This window comes from Desmodus rotundus, chromosome 3 (genome assembly GCF_022682495.2).
Source record: "Desmodus rotundus isolate HL8 chromosome 3, HLdesRot8A.1, whole genome shotgun sequence".
Classification (NCBI taxonomy): Eukaryota; Metazoa; Chordata; class Mammalia; order Chiroptera; family Phyllostomidae; genus Desmodus; species Desmodus rotundus.
Window position 1 is genome coordinate 195,087,352 of NC_071389.1, and position 21,404 is coordinate 195,108,755.

At 48.2% G+C, this 21,404-nt stretch overlaps 1 protein-coding gene across 9 annotated transcripts in view; it reads right to left on the reverse strand.

Annotated features, from left to right (window-relative positions):
- FAM227A (family with sequence similarity 227 member A) overlaps positions 1–20,536 on the reverse strand; it is a 47,424-nt gene extending 26,888 nt beyond the window's left edge. For 6 of the 9 annotated variants that reach the window (XR_006653860.3, XR_006653858.3, XR_006653859.3 and 3 more), the window contains exons 1-9: positions 16,539–16,744; positions 14,724–14,870; positions 13,035–13,136; positions 12,459–12,563; positions 10,130–10,253; positions 4,492–4,599; positions 3,699–3,778; positions 1,499–1,586; positions 764–858 (exon numbers count right to left, since the gene is read on the reverse strand). Coding sequence is in view for 3 of the 9 variants with exons in the window: in XM_045187103.3 (XP_045043038.3) it covers positions 764–858; positions 1,499–1,586; positions 3,699–3,778; positions 4,492–4,599; positions 10,130–10,253; positions 12,459–12,563; positions 13,035–13,136; positions 14,724–14,870; positions 16,539–16,703 (1,014 nt within the window). In the remaining 6 variants the exon portion in view is untranslated. Of the gene's footprint in view, positions 1–763; positions 859–1,498; positions 1,587–3,698; positions 3,779–4,491; positions 4,600–10,129; positions 10,254–12,458; positions 12,564–13,034; positions 13,137–14,723; positions 14,871–16,538; positions 16,745–20,530 lie in introns of those variants that run through there. The other 3 variants (XR_006653864.3, XR_006653861.3, XR_011651052.1) reach the window with 3 other exon arrangements.
- Positions 20,537–21,404: the final 868 nt, after the last annotated feature.

Below are 21,404 nucleotides of genomic sequence, written 5' to 3' on the forward strand. Positions count from 1 at the left end.
CCCGCTTTGTCCCTTACTTGCTTTGTGAGCTTGGACAGATGAGTCACCTGCTCTGAGCATCATACACTACTCCTCACTGATAAACTGGAGGACACTAGGTGTGATGATCTCGGAGGACTGCGGCAGTCAAACGAAATCTGCTGTGCGCACAGGTTTAGTGCATGCTTGAATTGTGTGTTTATTATGTGGTCGTTATCATCACCACCTCGGATAAACCTTATAATCCACGGCCTACCAATTACTGTCTCCACTTTAGAGATTAGGACACAGAGACTCAGTGTTCTCTCTCTACTACACCCAGGCTCCCGAGTTCCAAGCAAGTCATTTAACCCCCTGGAGAAATTCAGACAAAGTGTTGACTCAGCTTGTGCTCACCTCAGCCAGGAACTGCCCTTAGGAGATTTCCTGACTATCACCTGGGTCTGCATCCGAAATACCCCAGTTCTCATGCTGGCATCTCTCCGGTGCTAGCTTTTACAGCCATGTCCCCTACCCCCTTTTAAGTCATCTCGACTATTGTATTTCCAGCCCTGGCTGGTGTGGCTCAGTGGATTGAGAGCCGGCCTGTGAACCAAACTGCTGCAGGTTCGATTCCCAGTCAGGGCACGTGCCTGGGTTGTGGGCCAGGTCCCCAGTAGGGGGCGCTGGAGAGGCAACTACACACTGATGTTTCTCTCCTTCTCTCCCTCCCTTCCCCTCTCCCTAAAAATAAATCGATAAAATCTTAAAAAATATATAAATAAATTTCCAATCATGTGCCCACCTTCTTAGGACGCATAGTCTCATATCCTCTTGCTTCTGATATCCTCTTGACTTGTTGCGTAGCTTTCCTCAAGACCCGAGTCTGACCAGAATGCTCTGTTAATGCAATGTTAGCAGAAAAAGATCATCGGAGCTGGTGGCTGTCGTAATAAAGAGTACCTGGCAGACCTCAGTTTCCTATGAGTGAGGAAAGGCCTGGGTGCGCTGAGACCACTGGGAGATTCTGGAGGAAGCAGCTCAGGTAAAGTCACACAATTTCACCCCATTCGATCCCCTAGCCCTGTAGGGCAAGCAAGCCATGCCTCGTCTCCAGGAAAACTGAATAACAAACTTTTCCTTCCAAGGTGTCGACCCCCCTGGGGAGTCACTCAGTCACCTCTATAAATTAACAGCCAGGCATGAATCAGTTCCTGCCTCAATAAATGCCGGTTTCCGATGGAGAGAGGAGCAGTGATCACGTCTCAGATTTATTTTCTCCCACCCCACAGCCTCGCCTCCCCACAGACGTTAGCACTGTGCTGCACTCCTCGCTACAGAAGTGGAACTTAATTAGAGCTTGCCGAACTGAAAAGACAAGCATATCCTTGCATAAAACGTGACTTGCTGCCAAGGCTCAGGCTAGAAACTGGGTGTAAACTAGGATGACAAACTATGTTGAAACAAACCTGAGAAACGAGGGTTTGGAGATAATAACTGAGTGCAAAGCTTACACTTTCCTTTTAGGTAATTAATGTACCTTTCGTGGTAGTCTGTATTTGGGAGGTGTCCTCTGAAGTCTTCTTGGATACAGAGTCTTTCTCGCTGTTTGAAATTACACTAGTAGACTCCAGGGGAGAGGAAAAAACAGAACAAATTCAGTACAAGTGGCAGTGAGAGGAATACAAACACGCACACACTCTATTTCTCATCGTCCTTGTAGAGGGCTGGCTTTCAGGCACAGCTGGACAACTCGGCCCTCCGTCCGGCAGCGCGGTGGAGAGAAGTGGCCAAGGGAGAAAACGCTTGGGCCGCAGCCGGCACGGGCAGGCTGGGGTTCCGGTCCCAGCCCTCCGCGCAGCAGCTGCTGATCTTGGGGAAGTCATCGCACGTCTCCATGGCCTTGCTTTCCTCGCTGGCTCTTAGGAGGTCGGCGAACGTGCGCAAAGTGCTCAGGGAGCACTGCAGCCATGGCTCACGCGATCACTGCGCCTGCTTCCACAAATATGCCGTTGAGCCACTACTAATGCATCTGGCACTGGGAAGACCCTGAAACCTAGTCCCTTTCCAGAGGAGCTCCCTGTCTAGCAGGGGAGATAATAGTAAATAGACAATTATGCTAAGGTGTGGAAAGTACCACATATTTATTAGAGAGGCAGTATAAATTAGGATTGTGTTTGTACGTGAGTGACAGGGACTCAAAATAACAGTGGCTTGAACTAGGAAGAAATTTCCTTCCCACATGAGTCTTCTGGGATAAGTCCTTAGAGTCTCTGACTTCTTCCAGCTCCTGGTCCTACCTTTCCTAAGATAGAACCCTTGTTCTTAGGGTCCAAAATGGCAGCTAGAGCTCCAGTCATCACATTCACCTTCCAGGCAGCAGAATGGAGAGAATGGCAAAGAGGCAAAGGAGTTATATGAGCTCTTAAGGCTCCCAGAAACTGCCACATGGCACATCCACCTATATCTCATTAGCTGGATCTTAGTCACATAGCTATACACAGATGAGGGGGGGGGCTAGGAAATGGAATCTTTTATCTGGCCATGTGCATGCCCAGATAAACATCAGAGGCGCTCCTTCTACACAGGAAGGGGACAGCACGCATTGTGGCGCAACTAATAGTAGGCCAGAAGCAGCACGAGCAGAGTATCCTAAGGCAGCAGAGTAGGGGATACTTGATTCTGTCTGGGGGAGAGCTGGAGGGTTTCCAAGCAGAGAAGACACTTTTGTTCTGCCTTCAAGGATGAGTAGGAGTTTAGTGATGCTAAACAGATGGCCCACCAAGTGGCACACAAGCAGTCCACCAGCCTCAACAAGCACCGCCTGGCTTTTGTATAAATATATTGGAATAGGAAGAAGGCTGAACGGACTTCCTATACACCATGCAGCTGGTTGTCCAACAGCTACTGATGTCTACAGTGTTGAAGTGGCTACTGGGACTCGTTAGAGAGAAACACTCCCAGGGCTCAACGAAGCATCGTGCTCGCTCTTAACAGGCCTCAGCTCTACAGCAGAGCGGACGATAAATGCAGATTAGACTCGGGCAGCATGATGGTGTAGAAGGAGCTCAGACTGACAGCGTCCTGGGGTCTGTTGAAGTCAGCTGTGTGGCCTGGGCCACGTGGTTCACCCCTTTGAGTCTATTTCTTCCTGTGCCAGATACAGATAATCATCACTGACCTCGCAGGAATGTTGGAAAGGACGAGCGAGGATATACGCAAAGAAAAGCCACACAGGGTGGACTCCCCAACGTACTTTTCCATCTTTCTCATGCTATGAACAGCAACCCCCCCCCAAGTGCATGAGGCTAGGCGACCACCGCTGGGATGGCGGCTACAGTAAGACTGCTGGGGCCCCTCCCCACCACAGCACAGAGGACACAGAACCACTCTACCCACATGGTCACCCTGCGCTCAGATTCTGCACGCCGAGAGCTCAGCTGCCGTGGGGCAGAGCAGCAGGAGAGACTGTGTTTGAGCCAGTGTGAGATTCAATCGGGGGGTGCCTGGAGACATGAAAGGGGAATGGGCTTTGAGATCTCATTTCGGTGGGTGAGGGCATAAGCTGGAGGGACTGGGGTCAGCGCTGTCGTCGACCCTGACTGTGCCTGCGCTCTGGCACTCGGGAAAATTCAAGGTGCAAGATGAAGGGGTAGGGAGTGCAGAGATGTGGGGCTGACCAGAAGCTGCTGAAGCTTATGGGGGCTCCAAGGGGTCTGGGTTTGCGCCTCCCTCCTCACCTGAAGACCGGGGACTTTCTTGCTCTGGGCAGACTTCTGCGAAGAGGACGTCTTAGAACTGAGGAAGGATCGCTCTCTTCCTAGGGAAGAGACAGAGTTGTTTATCAGTTCCTTCCCGTCCTGGTGTGACACTGCAGACTCTGAGCTTTGAGACAGACCCCTCCCTGGACGCAACAGCAATGGCAACAGCAAGAGAACTGGCCCCAGGCAAGCCAGAACCACCTGTTGAGTGGCAGGACTGGGTACTCCTTCCCAGGCCGCTCAGCACCCATGTTCCCCACCGTAGCTCCCAATCCCCTGCAGTATTGCTGTGTTGCCTGCATTTCCCATTAGACTGCTGGTGCGGTCTGTGCTTGCCTCCAGGGTGAAGCCCGGGGTTGACACAGGGTGGTGCCTGGCACATGGTGCTAAGAAAGTTGACCTTGGGGGAGTTGCTTCTCTGAACTCTACTTCCTGCTCTGCGGACTCAGTGTGTATTTCAGGTCATTGTGAGGATTAGATAAAAAGGGAGAAGATCTCGGCATGGTGCCTGGCACACAGTAGACGCACAATAACTGACATCCACTGTAATAATATAAAATATTGCCCCCCACACCCCAACAATTATGCCGTGCTGACTCCAACTGTGGTTAACAAATTAATTTCTCAGCCATTCTGGTGGGTAGTTTGGGGGTATACATGAGAGAGAACCTGGCCTGAGGATTTGAATACTAAGGCCTTTCCCTGCCCCAGCTACATGGTGGCTGGGTGTGGCCTGGGCAAAGGGGGAAGAAGTCTGTGAGTGGTACCTTACCCTTTATCGGTCTTCTTCTATTCAATATTAATTCTTCTCTCCAGAACCTCTCTGGATCAAGTTTTGAGTAGTCCCAACTGTCATAGCTCTGTGGGCAAGGATATGTACCTAAGAGAGAGTCAAAAATGATCATGAAAACTGCAAAGAGAACAGGAGGCAGAAGACAGAAGACAGAGGCCTCCGAGACGCCCCCTGCTGGTCGTGGAGAGGCTGGGCTTCCAGCAAAGCATCATCCCCACCCCACACAGGCACTGTGGTCTTGGGTGTCCCTTCCTCTCTAGGAGGTTTGGTTTCTTCATCTAGAAGATGCAGGAGGTGATGCCTACTCTGCCTTCCTGACAGTGTGGGGGTGAGGATCAGATCAAAGCACCCCAGGGACGTGTTACCCTGTGAAGTACTACGCAGATGCGAAGGCACTGTGATAATATGTTCTCCTGTCTATCTCCTCTGCTTTTCCTGAACTCTGAGCTCGCTGAGCATGGGTCTTATTTATCTTTCCACCTCCAGGGCTTAGTACTGAGCCTGGAACGTAATAAATACACACTTAGTAAATTTCGTTCAACCTATTATCACACTTAGCTAAGTACCAGAAATAGGTTCACCCTAAGTATTTGATGGTGATGCTTATGGGACGAATGTTTTTCTTCTAAGGAAACTGTGTGTCTCAGGGTCTCGGCTTCTTAGAACCTGAACCCTCAGACATCAGAGGGACTCCACTGTCTCCCTTAGTTCTTTGGTTAAGGAAAGAAAAGACCAAGGATTGATCGAGATATTTGAGCCTCTATGCAAAGCCGTTTGCTGGACAGAGTAAAGAGACAGGAGGTTTCTTGTTACTGGGGATGGATTAGGAAAAGGAAGCTCAGCCTAGGACAAAAAAGGAGAACGGGAAGGAGAAACAGGGAAGAGGAGGCCGAGTGGCAGGACGGCCAAAGACCTAGCTCTGCCATGCGCTCAGGCTGAATGCCTGGGTCTGAATGGCTGCTCCCCATGTGTTCGCTGCTCAATTTCTTTGATCCTGAACACACTAAGAGGATTAAATGGGTGTGCAGAAAAGAGCTGGCATGGTAGCTGTATTATCCTTAGAAAGGCCTGCTTGCAAGACTGGCCCTTAGCTGGCACCTGGGACCTTGGCTGGTAAATATTTCCTTACATTGGTATAAACTTTCCCTAACTACCTAGAAGAAATGGATAAATTCCCAGAAACACACAACCTCCCCAGACTGAATCATGGAAGAAATAGGAAATCTGAACAGACAAAAAATGGGTAAGGAGGCTGAGTCAGCAACGAAACCCCTCACTCAACAAAGAAAAACCCAAGACCAGATGGCTTCACAGATGAACTCTAATAAAATTTAAAGAATTAACTCCAACCCTTCTCAAGTTCTTAAAAAAAACTGAAGAGAGGGAATACTCCCAAACTCATTTTAGGAGACCGGCATTATACTGACACCAAAGCCAGCTAAGGGCACATTAAGAAAAGAAAATAACAGGCCAGTATTCCTGATGAATATTGACGAAAAATTCGCAACAAAACACTAGCAAACAGAATCCAATAGCACAGGAAGCAGATCATACAGCACCATGAAGCGCGATGTATCCCTGGGACGCAAGGATGGTGTGACATACACAAAACAGGAAATGTGATACATCACATTAACAACACATTAATAAAATGAAAGATGAAAACCACGTGTTTATCTCAATAAATGCAGGAAAGGCATCTCACAAAAGTCAACATCCTTTCATAATAAAAACTCTCAAAAAACTGGGCACAGAAGGAACATACTTCAACATAACGAAGGCCACATGTGACAAGTCCGCAGCTACATCGTAGTCAACAGCGAAAGATCTTTTTCTAGGATCAGGAGCTCAAAACTGAGCTGTCCACTCTTCCCACTCCTGATCAACACAGCACTGGGAGTCCGAGCCAGAGCAAGAATAAGAAGAAAAAAATATCCAAATCAGAAGGGAAGAAGTAAAATAGTCTCTATATGCTGATGACTTTCTATTACATATAGAAAACCCTCAAGATTCCACAAGTACTGTTAGAACTAATAAATGAATTCAGTAAAGTTTCAGGATATAAATCAATACACAAAAATCAGTTGTGTTTTTATACACTAACAGAGAACTATCCCAAAAAGAAATTTTAAACAGCCTATTTATAATAACACCAAAACCAATAAAATATTTAGGAATAAATTAAGCTAAGGAACTAAAACATCTATATATTGAAAACTGTAAGACATTGATAAAAGAAATTGAAGACACAAATAAATAGAGGGATATCCCAGGTTCAGGGTTCAGAAGAACTAATATTGTTAAAGGGTCCATACTACCCCAATCCACCTATAGACTCACTGCAATCTCTATTGAAATTCCAAAGGCATTTTTCACAGAAATAGAAAAAAATCCTAAAATTTGTATGGATCCACAAAAGACCCTGAACTGCTAAAACAATCTTGAAAAGAACAGAGCTGGAGGCATCACACGCTCTGATTTTAAACTATGTTACAAAGCTATAGAAATCAAAACAGTATGGCATTGCCATTAAAACAGACATATAGATTAATGAAACAGAACTGAAAGCCCAGAAATAAACCCACACATACACAGTCAACTGCTTTTTGAAAAGAGAGCTAAGAACACTCAATGGGGAAAGGATAGTCTCTTCAATAAATGCTGTTGGGAAAACTGAATATTCACATACAAAAGAATGAAATTAAACCCCTATCTTATACCACTTACAAAAATCAATTTAAAATTGATTAAGAATGTAAGTGTAAAACTTGAAGCCATAAAACTCCCGGAATAAAACCCAGGGGAAAAGCTCTTTGACACGGGTCTTGGCAATGATTCTTTTGGACATCACACCAAAGCACAAGCTACAAAGTAAAAATAAACAAGTGGGACTATATCCAACTAAAAAGCTTCTATGCAGCAAGAGAGAAAACAAAATGAAAAGGCAACCAACTGAATGGGAGAAAATATTTGCAAACCATACATCTGACATCTGATGAGGGGTTAATATTCAAAGTGTACAAGGAACTCATACAACTCAATAGCAAAACAAATAACCCAGGTAGGAAATGGGCAGAGGACCGAAACAAATATTTTTCCAAAGAAGACATACAGTGACCAAAAGTACATGGAAAAGTGCTCAACATCACCAATCATCGAGGAAATGCAGATCCAGACCACAACGAGATGCCACCTTACACCCATTAGAGTGGCTGTTACCAAAAAGGGAAGAGAGAAACGCTGGCGAGGATGTGGAGAAGGGGAACTCCTGTACTGACGGTGAGAATGTAAACTGGCACGACCACTACGGAAAACAGTATGGAAGCTCCCCAAAAAATTAAAAACAGAATTACCATACAATCCAGGAATCTCATTTCTGGATATGTACCCAAAGGAAATGAAATCACCATCCCGGAGACACATCGGCACCCCCATGTTCACCGCAGCGTTACCGACAACAGCCAAGGCACGGACACCACCTGGGCGTCCACCTGTGTGCGGGTGGGTACAGATGTGGCACATACACACACAGACTATTGTTCCGCCCTGAAAAGAAGGAAATCCCGCCATTTGTGACAACATGGACAACCTTCGAGGACTTTATGCTAAGGGGAATAAGTTAGACAGAGCAAGACAAATGCTGTGTGATTTCACTTATGTTTAGAATCTTAAAAAGCTGAACTCAGTTTGTTCTTTATTTCCATGTCTCTGGTTCTATTTTGCTCGCTTGTTTGTTTTGTTGATTAGGTTCCCCTTATAGGTGAGATCATATGGTATTTGTCTTTCACCGCCTGGCTTACATCACTTAGCACAATGCTCTCCAGTTCCATCCATGCTGTCGCGAAGGGCAGAAGTTCCTTAAGCAAGCAAAACAGAACCAGAGACATGGAAATAAAGAACAAGCTGACAGTAACCAGAAGGGGGTGAAGGGGGGTAACGGGGGCAAAGAAGGGGAAGGGTGGTCAAGGAACATGTACAAAGGACCCATGGACAAAGATAAGGTGGGAGGAGGACTGAATGTGGGAGGTGGGGGTGGGTAGAGTGGGGGAGAGTAACGGGAGGAAAATGGGGATACCTGTAATTGAACAACAATAAAAAAATTTTTAATTGTTTTTAAAAAGCTGAACTCAGAAGCGGAGAGTACAACGGTGGCTGCCAGGACCTGGTGGGCGGGGGATGGGGAGACCATGGTCAAAGGTACAAACTCCCAGTTACAGGAGGGGCAAGCGCTCAGGACCATTGATGTGCAGCTCCGTGGCTACAGCCACCAGCACTGTATTGTCTACTTGAAATCTGCTGCGAGAGCGAACCCTCAAAGCCCTCATCAGGACAACCACCACAGCAAACGGGAACTGCGTGAGCTGACGGATGTGTCAGCCAGCCGTGTTTCGGTAAACACCGTGCAACGTGTGCACTCATCAGCACCACACTGTGCCTTAAACTCACACGGTGCCACGTGTCGATCACATCTCGGCAACGCCGGGGGAAGGCGTTCCCCGCAGTGGGCTGTGCGCAGACTGGTTGTAAAACGTGGTTTATGCTGAGCACCTGCCCATCTGGCATTTGGGTACATGATATGCAGAGGTGTCTGCGTGACCAGCACCCAGTGAAAGCCTTGGGTGCTGTTTCTCAAATGAGATTCTGGGCAGAAATATCACACGTGTTGCTACGTTTTTGTTGCAGAAGGAGAGAGTTCTGCATAACTCCTCATGGGAGGGAGGGGGAGGAAGGAAGCCCGCACAGGAACTCCCCCAAACTCTGCCCGTCTTTTCCCTTGTGAACTAGCTGTGTATCCTTGTCACATCACGGAAATAAATCTTAGCCATGAGTGCAACCTGTGAGCTCTCTTAGCAAACCTCCTAACGTGGGAACAGGCTCCGAGACCGCCAACACAGTAGGAAATGTGCAGAGTGCTCACTTCGCCCTGGCTGGCGTGGCTCAGTGGGTTGGGCACCCTCCCGAGAACCGAAAGGTCCCGGTGGGATTCCCACTGGGGACACATGCCTGGGTTGCGGGACATGCCTGTGTTGTGGGGGCGTGCGAGGGGTGACCAATGTTTTTCTCATACATCAGTGTTTCTCTCTTTCTCTCTCCCTTCTTTCCCTCTCTCTAAAAATAAATAAGATCTTAAAACAAAAAGTGCTTATATTTGCAGAGTACCACATACACAGGAATCTCTCAATAAATGGTAGCTTTTAGTGTGACCTTAGAAAATGTCTGGGTTGAGAGGGGGAAGTGGGGAAGGAGACAGAAAAGCAGGTGAACAGCAAACGTCACACTGGCACTGTGTGCTGCAGACACAGGGGACTACCCAGGGGGCCGCCTGCGTCACCGGGGCAGGGCGTGCGGAAGGGTGGGATGTTCTAACCGGCCTACTGCTTTCGGGTTCCTGAGTTCTGGGCTGGGTACAAAATGGGGACAAGGGGTGTCTCAGAACTGTTTTGAGGAAGCAGGAAAATTGTATTCTTAGGCTCTAACTGTACACTTTACTTTCTTTAATGTCAAGGAGACGAAGGACAACTGCTTCAGTGACAGGGGTGATGGCAAACAGTGACATGCTTGGGTGGACGAAATATGTGCAGAACTGCTTTCCCAGTACAAAGCCGGCGCCGCCTACCTGAGATCCACAGGCTCATGGTGTTACAGAGGCCGGACTTGAACTCGTGCGAGTTGAACCAGGACTGCGGGAAGCAGCAACAGAAGCTGGTGTACAGGCCCTTACTCAGAAGTGATGGCAACCTCTGGGGGGCAAGCAGAGCTCAGGCAACGTTCTGGACATTTCTACTCCCGGGAAAGAGCCCCTGACGTCAGAATGGACCTGTGACAAAATTCTCTACCTGACGCCATGCTGCCTTCCTGGTTATGAGGGGAGCAGTTTGCACCTGCGGCTGCCCCACAACTCGGTGGGCCCCTTGCCCTACCTGGGGACCACTTCTCAAACACGCTGGGCTGGCCACCCCTCCTCCAGCTCCTCTGTACTCGGTCCATGCCTCAGCCCCTGCTGCGTCCTGGCCAAACAGCAGCCCAGAAGAGGACAAGACACATGTGGCCTTGTTGTCCCCCAGAGAAGATACTAGTAAGCACTACTCACTGGGTCTTTTCTACGCACACGCGGTATGGTTGTTTCTTAACTTTGACTGAGCTCCAATTATACAATTATATTTGGCTTTATTCATTTAACATTCTAACATAAGCACCTCCCCAAATTATTCTAAACTCTTTGGGATTTTTTCCCCAAATACTGGCCTTCATAATTTTGTGCTGAGTGGGTTTATCAAAATTTACTTAAACACCCCCCACTGGTAAATATTATCCTCTTTCCAAGACTTTGCATTACAAATTGTGAATAATTATTTTTATTTATTAAACTTTCATTGTCTGGCACATATCAGACGGTCAAAATTGTTGAATGAAAGCATGCGTGCATGAATAAAAGCAGCTTTTCCTGTGTATTTAATTGCGTCTTCCAGGGGCTGGTACGACGATGCTGTTAACTGCACAGCTGTGGCACACGGGGGGCATGTCATGCTCTGGGCAACCTGCCAGACGCCTTCCGAACACCACCCCCCAGAATCCTGGCGGTGGCTCGGTGAGGGAGGCATTACTAGCTGGGGCCCAGAAAGCTGAGGGGACTCATGAAGTGGTCACTTAATTGTTGTGATGTTAAGTGCGTCCCGTGTAACTGTATGAACTCGCTTCCCACGCACACCGTGACAGTGCCACTTCCTACATCCTTAACAACTCCGGGGATTATATTTTTGAATCTGCGCTGTCAGGTAAAAAGGGGTATTGAATTATTATTGTTTTAATTCACATTGTTAATTATGGTTAAGGATGAACTTTTTCTGGTGAGTTTCTAGTTTATGAACTTTGTCCATTGGCCTATGGGGTGTTTCATTTCTTTCTTCTTGATTTGTAAGCATTTTTATGTTGTGTGACATACTCATACATGGTACTGGTATTTTCGCCTAGCTTCTCATTTGCTTTTTAACTTTGTACTAATTTTTTAAAAAATTTATATAGTTAAATCAGTCTTTTTCCTTTATGGTTATTTGGGATCATATTTAAAAAGTCCTTCCCCACCCCCAAATCAGGTAAATATTCAATTATATTTTCTGCTAGCAATTCTTTTAATACATATATACATATGTCCATATATAAAGTAAATATGTGTGTTCTACTTTTAATTTTAAAATTATATGCTTATTTAAATGCTACAGAAATACATAGAATAGAAAAGAGCCCTGGCTGGTGAGGTTCAGTGGATTGAACGCCAGCCTGTGAATCAAAGGGTTGCCGGTTTGATTCCTAGTCAGGTCTCATGTCAGGGTTGCGGGCGAAGTCCCCAGTAGGGGGCATGCGAGAGGCAGCCATACAACATTGATGTTTTTCCCCCTCACTTTCTCCCTCCCTTCCCCTCTGTCTAAAATAAATAAATAAAATCTTTAAAAACAAAAGAAAAGAAAGTCACTTGCAACCTTATTTCCCAGAATATAACCATTGCTAAGCGTTTGGTAAATATTTTCCCACACTTTTTCCTATTCATAGGCACATATACATACATACACATAAATGTTTTTAACATAGACTTGTATAAATTGCTTTGTTTCTCACTTAAAATACATCATTTTTTTACTTTGCAGTAAACCTACTGCAAAAGTAGGTTTACGGTTGTGAATATGTGCCAAAGGAGAGTTTATTCTTATATTCTTATTTATTAATTATTGTATTATTTTCCATCTGAATAACTAACCCTACTCTTGCCCCAGCCTGTATATATAGACCTACCTCATTTTTTTAACTGCTGCATTCAAACTCAGTGGATGAACATTTCACAACTTACTAATTACTCCCTTATGGAAAGACGGTTAAGGGCATTCCACTGGCATTAGATGTGAACAGCCATCTCGTGTGACTTTTTCTTCCAAATGGTGGTTGCGACTCACCTTTAAGATAGCCTCTTCATAGTGGGACCTGGATCCATGGAACAAGAGAAAGGCGTAGTGCTGGGATATCCGGTCGAACAGCTTGTTCTGGACCTCTCTGTTTGGCTACCAGGGAGAAAGATAGGGAAGGAATTACTAGAGTCCCTTGTTGAAAGAGCCAAGGGCTGAGATTCTTAAATAAGAATTTCTCTTAATTTTAGGAATATCATTCTCAAGATATTTAGCCTCATGTTATTTAGGAAATAACACAGCAGTTTGTTTTATGGGATTTATAAAACATGTGGAGGGGCAGAGAGTTGAAGAAAGGTCCTGACTTTACTCTTGGCCCTGCCCTTGACCAGCCTTGAGACATGGAATAGTTCCTAAGGCTCAGGGAAGCTGCGAGGCGGGGGGCAACCGCTAAAGCACAGGGATGAGGGTGAGGCGTGGGAGGGGGAGGGGGAGGGTGACAGGTGAGGCTGCAGGGGCGGTCCATGGAGTCACAGGGGCTTACAGCCCATGGTGAGAGGGCAGGTAGGATTGGTGCCATGGGAAAATAGCTTCAGCAGGGAGAGAAGCAATCAGATTTGCATTTACCTGGTACCTTTCATGAAAGATCCACCAGAAGCTATCCAGCCATATGGCTCTCAGAGAGGGAGAAGAGAGAAACTTCTCTAATTCTCTCTGTGAACAGAAAGACTTGAAAAGAAACAAAGTTCACGTTATTATTGTTGCTGTTACTGTTCTTCTTCTTTATTATTCACCTGGACTCACAGTCAGATTCATAGTAACCTCTACTCAAAACCTTCCTCTCCTCCTTTGGTGTCCCACACTTTGTCACCGTTATTTACCACCCCATTTCCCCACCAGCTATCTTTGGAGTCAACCTAAAAAACAAACACCTGCCCCTGGCTGATGTGGCCCAGTGGATTGAGTGCCAGTCCGAGAACCAAAGGGTCACTGGTTCGATTCCCAGTCAGGGCACATGCCTGGGTGGCTGGCCAGGTCGCCAGTAGGGGGCGCACATGAGGCAACCACACATTGATGTTTCTCTCCTTTCTCCTTCTCTCTAAAAATAAAAATAAAGTCTTTAAAAAAATAATAAAACTTAAAAAAAACCATGCCTAACTTTACAGTGAATGCTGACTATTTGCTTTGCCAGGTGTTTTCACATCTTCTCTTTTAACCCCTAGAACACAGGTGCAAACACAAGACCCACAGCCCTCCACCTCGTTTTATCTGTCCTGGCACCTCATTTCTACCCAGCGGCAGTGCCAAGCTCTCGCTTAACTGTTAAGGGGTAGTTACATTTATACAGTCCTAAAATTACATTTGGCTCTTCAAAGGCAACCGTGAGGTTGATGTGGCCCCCGGGGAAAATGAGTTTGACACCCCTGCCCTAGAATAATCATGTGAGGCATGTGTTATTATCTCCATTTTACAGATGAGGAAACTGAGGACTAGGGAGCTGAAGTCACTGGCTCAAAGTAATACAGCCCGCAAGTGGCAGGGCCAGGATAAGGCAGGGGGAAGGGAAGAGGGTGAGAGAAAGAAAGGGAGGAGAAATAGAGATGGGGTGGTTTGAAGCAAGCAGCAGTGACGGGGTGAATAGTTTGGAGCTGAGGGGACAATGACCAGAGCTGCTTTGGAAACACGAGCTTTGTGACTGTGAAGGCCGACGAGGCACCCTGGAGGGCTGCCGAGACCATTTTCTGGGCTTCCTCCCTCCCTGCACCTCCTTACAACTGTCCCTGCCTCCCCAGCATTGTCTCATGTACGCACACAGGTTCTTCTGGGCCTTAGAAAACTCCCTGCCTTCCTCCCTAAGGAAGCCAGTGTGCACTGCTCTCCACGTGGGTCACCCACCCCACCGTGTACCATGTGGCATGGAAAGAAAATATTCTAACTAATGTCTGATCAAGAAAAAAATAAATTAAGTTTATGGACATACAGCGTAGCAACTGACAAGAGAACACACACGTCACACATTAAAGAAGCACACCCCCGAGGGTGTGCACTCAGAACTTCTTGCTCACCGAATACATGACCGGAACGACCTGCAGACCGGTGCTCCGGTAGAAAGAATCTAGGTTTTGGAGGTAACATGGACTTGGGGTCTAATCTCAGCTAAGTCACTTGCAAACTGCGTGGCCCTCAGGGACTTACTCAAATGCCCTGGGGTGTCAAACTGGGACAGCTGTGTCTGCCGCAGGGTGCTGGTGAAGCTGGGGCGCCGCTGGGCCCACGGCCGGACCGCACACAGGTGAGCTGCCCGCTCTTTCTCACCTTGCCACTGAGGGAGCTCCTCTCAGACTGGACCACGTTGTCCACCATGTCACAGAATATCACGCCATTGGGGAGCTCATTTGGCCTGGAGATGTCAAACTGGGTGCACTGGTACAGCTCTGCCAGCAGGTTTTTATCTGCTGTTTTCTGAAGCAAAAAAAGCAGAGTTTGAAAACGGGGTCCATCATTTCGACAATTTCCGACAATAGGATATCTTCCCCTTTACGCCCTTACGGAATGCTGAAATGAAAAGGGGCGTGTGTAGGCCCCCAGCACCCCTAACCAAACACCCATTCACGTTGTTGCTCTTTTCCCTTTCAGGCTGTGAGCACATGTGTACAAATGTGTATATGAGACTGCATTTTACACACACACACACACACACTTATGTCCTGCGTAACTTTAGGCTTTTCACATTGCTATACTGTCTTCAAATTTCTCATCTGAAACGACACTCCTAGCCCTGACCGGTGTGGCTCAGTGGACTGGGCGTTGTTCCGCAAAGTGAAAGACTGCCAGTTCGATTCCCAGTCAGGGCTTGTGCCTGGGTTGTGGGTTCGGTCCCTAGTCAGGGCATGTACAAGAGGCAACCAATTAATGCTTCTGCCTCACACCAATGTGTCTCTCCCTCTCTTTTCTCTCCCTCCCCCTCTCTCTAAAAATAAATTAAATATAATAACATACCCTATTAATAAGATGGGCTACAATTTAATTAACAGTTAATTACTTCCAATTAATACTACTGCCATTGTATTTAAGTTCATGATAAAACTGGGAACATACAGTTTTCCCCTCCTTGGGTTATTTATTTCATATGACTTTCTCAAAATGTCAATATGGGGTCAAAGAGTATGACTATCCTTATGGTTCTTAATATATATCATTAAATGGATTTTTAAAGTAAAAATAAAATATGACTAAAAAAAATGTAAAATTATGGAAAAGTAGAAGGAGGAAACCAACGACCACCAGCCAAAGGCACCTGCCGGGAATGTGCCGAGGGGTGGCCCTGCTCTCTGACGGGCTGCGGCGCCTGCACGGCGGGGCCGGGGGGACCACTGACTGAAGGCACCGACTCTGAGTCAGATGGTCTGGGCTCAGACGTCAGCTCCACCATGTAGTAGCTGTGCCACCTGGGGCAGGACATGTAAATCTGGTCGGCCACCATTACGGGACATAGGACAGTTTCGATGCTGACTCTCAACTGTCGAACTTGATGCTATGTGGGAATTTTCTAAGATAAAAGATTAAAAAAGATAATAATACTATAGTGTTCACATTCTCCAGCATCGAAGGGCTTGAATACATCGCACCTGAGTAGCTGAAAGAGCAAGCTCAGGAGAGTCGTAACTGGGAGGCTGCTGGAGACGGCCGACAGAGTCTGGCCGTGGGTGCGAGCATCTGAGCAGGAAGTGGGGATTGGCCATCAACCATGCATGATGGCGGACACATCATCTACGCCTGACTCTTGGCCTCTCGGGCACCCGCAGGGACCGACAGACTAGCCCTGCAGTGTGAAGGGGCCCTCGGCGTAGTGCGACACAGGGGCTCTGCGAGCTCAATCTGAACTCACCGTTCCTGGGTTCTGCAGACAGACAGATGAGTGACCTCTGGAACGCCCCCCATCCTACCCTTTTCAGGGCATTACGAGAAATTCTAGCATTCTTAAAACACTTTAAGATCTTCCACAAAGAGAATTCTGTGAGTTCCTGCACCATCACCACACAGGTGTCCATTATTTCCCCTCCTCTCAGGACTAAAAGTGACTTCATGCCCAGCAGAAAGCAGTCAGAGACCCAGGAGTAGGTCCCTTACCCTTTTAACGGTGAAAGATCTGACGCTCCTGGATTCTGGGCTGCTGCAAGGAGCCTGTGGTTTCCTTTGGCTTGTGTCTGCGGGAGAATGGAAGAAGAGGGATGGGGTGTGAGTAACCGCGGGGTCCGCCCCTGCTGGGCTGCAGTAATAACTGCGACTTTTCATTCACCCTGAACTGCCTGATGACACTCGTGTTACTGGTCTCACTGGATCCCACCTGTGTTGCTGTAAGGGTCCCTTCCTTGCCCTGACTGGCACGGCTTGGCTGGCTGGGCGTCTTTCCGCAAAGCAAAAGGTCGTGGTTCGATCCCTGGCCAGGGCACATGCCTGGGTTATAGGCTGGTCCCTGGTTGGGACATAAGAGAGGCAACTGACTGATGTTTCTTTCCCTCTCTTTTTCTCTAAAATAAAATAAACTTTATTTAAAAAAAAAAAAAGAGTCCCCTCCTTATTTGATTGGACCGCTTGAGCCAGAGGAGGAGCCAGGAGAAGTGGACAAATCATGGGCTTTGAAGTCAGGCTGGGATGAACCCAGGACCTGCCACAGACGGGCTGTGAGACTTCTGGCCCCCAAGCCTGCCCCTCATCTATAAAATATACTCAGTGGCACCAGCCTCACAGGTTGGGGCATCAGGAAGACTTAACAGGGGAACACGGATGAAAGCACCCGCTGCAACGCGGAACGTAGTAGGTGGGTCTCGGAATGGTACTGTCCTTCCCTCTGTTGCCCGATGTCAAGAAGTCAGGTTGAAGGCTCCTTCAGAAGAGGACAGTAGTACCCTCACTGAAACTCTGGGCTCCTACTCTATGCATTCTAGACACTGAGAAGCCAAACCCCGCCGAAACACCATCAAGGCCATGAGAAAGGATTTTTGCCTCTGTCTCCCGAGCTGCAGTGACTTTTCTCTCTTAAAGCCTTCTTCTCCAACTCAAATCTCTCAATTGCCTTCAAAAACCAGAAAGAAATGAGGCATTAGAGGTTGACACAAATACTGGCGGATGGCGGGGTCAGGGACGAGGCCATTTCTCCTGTGGGTGTGCAAACGGCCTGGAGCAAAGTTTGGAACAGTGCCTTACGCCTTTCCCCTGGCTGGTAGGGCCTGGGTGGCCACTGACCTCATGCCCCTGGGCGTCACCACGGAGGCGTCCCTCAACCCCGCCCTCTCACGCTGCCCCTCCTCCTGGCTACGCCTCCAAGGAGCACAGGACTCGGAGCGGTTTCAAACCTGGCCCCACGGGTTACACACTACTGTTTACTCTCGCTGTAAGAGGGGGATAGTAACACCTACCTTTCAGGGTCCTTACAAGGATCAGATAGAAAGTATTGAATGCATCTTAAAACACAAGCACAGAGGCTACCAGATAGGAGCTACTCAATAAACAGTAACTATTCTTCTTATTATGGATCACTGTACACTTGACCTCTCAAGAAATTTCTCTTGATCTCTGACGCCTCCTCTCCTGCCCCCGCCCCCTCCTGGAGAGGAAAGCAAGCAGCATGCATGTCGGAGGCCTGACAAGTCCTGCTGACCGCCCGCCCGGAGCCCCCTGTGCCAGGATCACAGAGCTGGCAAAGCAGCAGGCTTCCATGTTCTCGCCCTCCAGGAACTTACAACCTGTGCCGAGCCACGTCAGCACCTGGGGAACATTAAACCGTGGGGTTTAGGGTTCACCTACAGGAGACTCGTGTGAGTGGGAGCAGTCGGGGCTGCCCAGCAGGAGCAGGGTGTGAGGGCTGGGGGAAGCAGCGAGGCACCCGTTTCCTTGGCTTGATAAACTGAAATGTTCCTTGCCGTGTGCACAGGCGTGCGTCTGTGGGGACCAGGGTCCCGTCGGTAAGGCGTGTGTCAACACTGGTGCTCTGGTGAAGTGCACAGGGGTAAGGATGGTGAATTGGTGGGTGGGTGGCAATGCAACAGAACAGCATGGTCTCTGTTCCTTCCCAGGTCAAACCGTCAGGGCCCTGGGAGGATGGATGGGCCCTGTACACCGAGGGGACAGAAAGGATAGCCGAACATCAGAAAGCAGCAAGTTTTGGGGGGAAGTGACGAGACCGGCCTGGGGCTGAGTTTGCACGTGAGGAGACAGCGCACCTACCAGCGGGGCTGCGAGAGAAACCCACCTGGCCACAGGTGCTGGCTCTGGAGAAGTGGCCACATGGTCAAGGCCAGTGTATGAAGGGCAAACTGTGGCCAACAGAGGCTGGGTGGGGTAGCCCAGGGGTGGGCTCTGGGGGCAGGAGGCAGTTGGCGTCTGACAGATCTGACAGCTACCTGGGCGGAGGAGCAGAAAGGACAGGCAAGCGGTCCCTTCCGCCAGGCCCTGTGAGGACCAAGACGCCCCTGGCCCAGTGCTGGCTGTGACCAGCAACTTGAGGGAGCTGTGCCAACGCCAGGCAGTCCCGAAAAGCCACCAGACCCTGCTTCTCAGAGGAGAGTTATTCTTTTTCCTGGTTTCAAAATTGTCATTAAAATATCATAGAGTGACACATAAGTGCGTTCTTGTTTTTTGATTTGTTGAAATCAAAACTCCAGCAAGTTATTTTATGGATATTGACACACTAGCTCTAAACTGCGTGGAGACTGACAAAAGGCCCAAGGAGCAAACACGGCAGTGAAGGGGAGGTGGCGTTACTCGACTGCAGGAGTCACGACGAAATGACAGTAATCACCACGGGGCGGTGTTGGCAGAAGAACAGACAGACAATCAGCGGAACAGAACAGAGAGCCCAGAAACAGATCCTCGCCCATACAGTCAACTGAGCTTGGACAAAGGGTAGAAGGCAATTCAATGGAGCAAAACCAGTCTTCTCAACAACTGGTGCTGAAACTGGACGCCCGCATGCAAACAAATGAACCCAGGCACTGACCTTCCGCTCCTCGCAAGAATTAACTCAGAATGGCTCACAGACCTACGTGTACAACGTAAAACTATAAAACTCCTAGAAGGTAACGTAGGAGAAAACCTAAATGACCTTGGGTGAGGCGGTGGCTTTCTGAATGCAACACCAGAGACACAATCCATGAAAGAAACGGCTGGTAGCTGGACTTCATTAAAATTAAGACCTGCTCGGCAACAGACACAGTCTAGGCAACGAGGACACAAGCCACAGCCTGGGAGAAGCGAGTTGTAAAAGACGCGCACGACAAAGAACTGTTATCAAACATGTACCAAGAACTCTTAAAACCCGACAGTAAGAAAACAAACAAATCGATTAAAAAACGGAGCAAAGCCCTGGCCAGGTGGCTCAGTTGCTCGGAGCGTCATCCCAACGTGCCAGGGTTGCAGCTTCCATCCCTGGTCAGGGCACTTACAAGCAGCCACCGATGAATACGTAAGTAAGTGCAGCAACAAATTCATGTCTCTCTCCTTTCTCTCTCTCTCTCCTGCCCTTCCTTTTTCTCTCTGAAAAAGCAATAATTTTTTCTTAAAAATGGAGCAAAGAACTTAACAGATACCTCACTTCAGAAGAAATACAGCCCTGGCTGTGTAGCTCAGTGGGTTGGAGCATCGTCCCAATACAACAAGGTTGCGGGTTCGATCTCCCATCAGAGCATGTACAGGAAGCAACCAATGAATGCATGGAGGATAAGTGGAACAACAAATCCACATTTCTCTCCCCCCCATCTTCTGTCTCTCTAAAATCAATACCTAAATTTTTTAAAAAGAAACAGAGATGGCAAGTGAGCATAGAAAATAAGATGCTTAGCATCACATACCATTAGAGAATTTCAAATTAAAACAATGAGATACCATTACATACTGGTTCAAATGGCCAACATCCAGAACACCGACACTGCCAGATGCTGACAAGGACGTGGAGCGACAAGGACTTTCCCTCCCTGCTGTGGGAATGAAGAAGAGCACTGCCACCAGCCCAAACACACTCAGCACAGGCCCAGGAGCCACGCTCCTTGGTCTTTACCCAAGTGAACTGAAAATCGCGTCCACACAAAACCTCGCACGTGGATGTTTATCACAACTTTACTCACCACTGCCAACACTCAGAAGCAGCCAAGACGTCCTTCAGTGGGTGACAGACAAATCTGCGGTGCACCCAGACCATGAAGCATTCTTCAGCACTAGAAAGAAATGACTCCTCAAGCATGAAAAGGCATGGAGGAACCTTAAACGCAAATCACAGAGTACAAGAAGCCAACCCGAAAAGGCTTCTTGGGTTCCGTGCTGCAGGGTTGCAGCTATAAGACATTCCGGAAAAGGTAAAGCTGTGCAGACAGTAACGGGTCAGTGGTTGCTGGGGGGTTGAGGGGCGGGAAGGGGGACGGAGGGTTGCAGGGCAGTGGGGCGATTCTGAGAGACACCACCAAGGTGGATACACGTGGAGACACATTTGTCCAAACTCATAGCGCAGGGAGAGAACCCTAATGTAAAGGATGGGCTTTGGAGGATGACGACGGTGCTAATAATTTAGGTTCCCAAGTCACAACGAGTGTGCCGCTCTGGGGATGGGGAGGCTGTGCATGTGTGGGGACGGGTGTGCGAGAACTCTGTGCACTCAGCTCCTGGTTGCTATAAACCCGCAACTGCTCTACAAAATACATTTCGTTAACGAAACAATCTGTCTTTGAGACCCCTATCAGGCAGATGTGCTTTCCAATAAATGGAGGGGCCAGCAGGGCGCTTCCTCTCTGGAGGCCTGGCCCCAGCCCCAACGCCCGGAACTCACCAGGCTGCTGTCCAACAGGTTGGGGCTCAGGTCTATTTCAGCCATCTTTTGGTTCACCTGGTGGACGGAGCCAATGAGGCAGGCTGTGAGGGCGTGGGCTAAGGAAGCTGTCTGGGCGGTGGTTGCACACCAGCAGGATGGCGCCAGTCTGGCGAGGGTCCAGGCTCACTCCCTCCCTC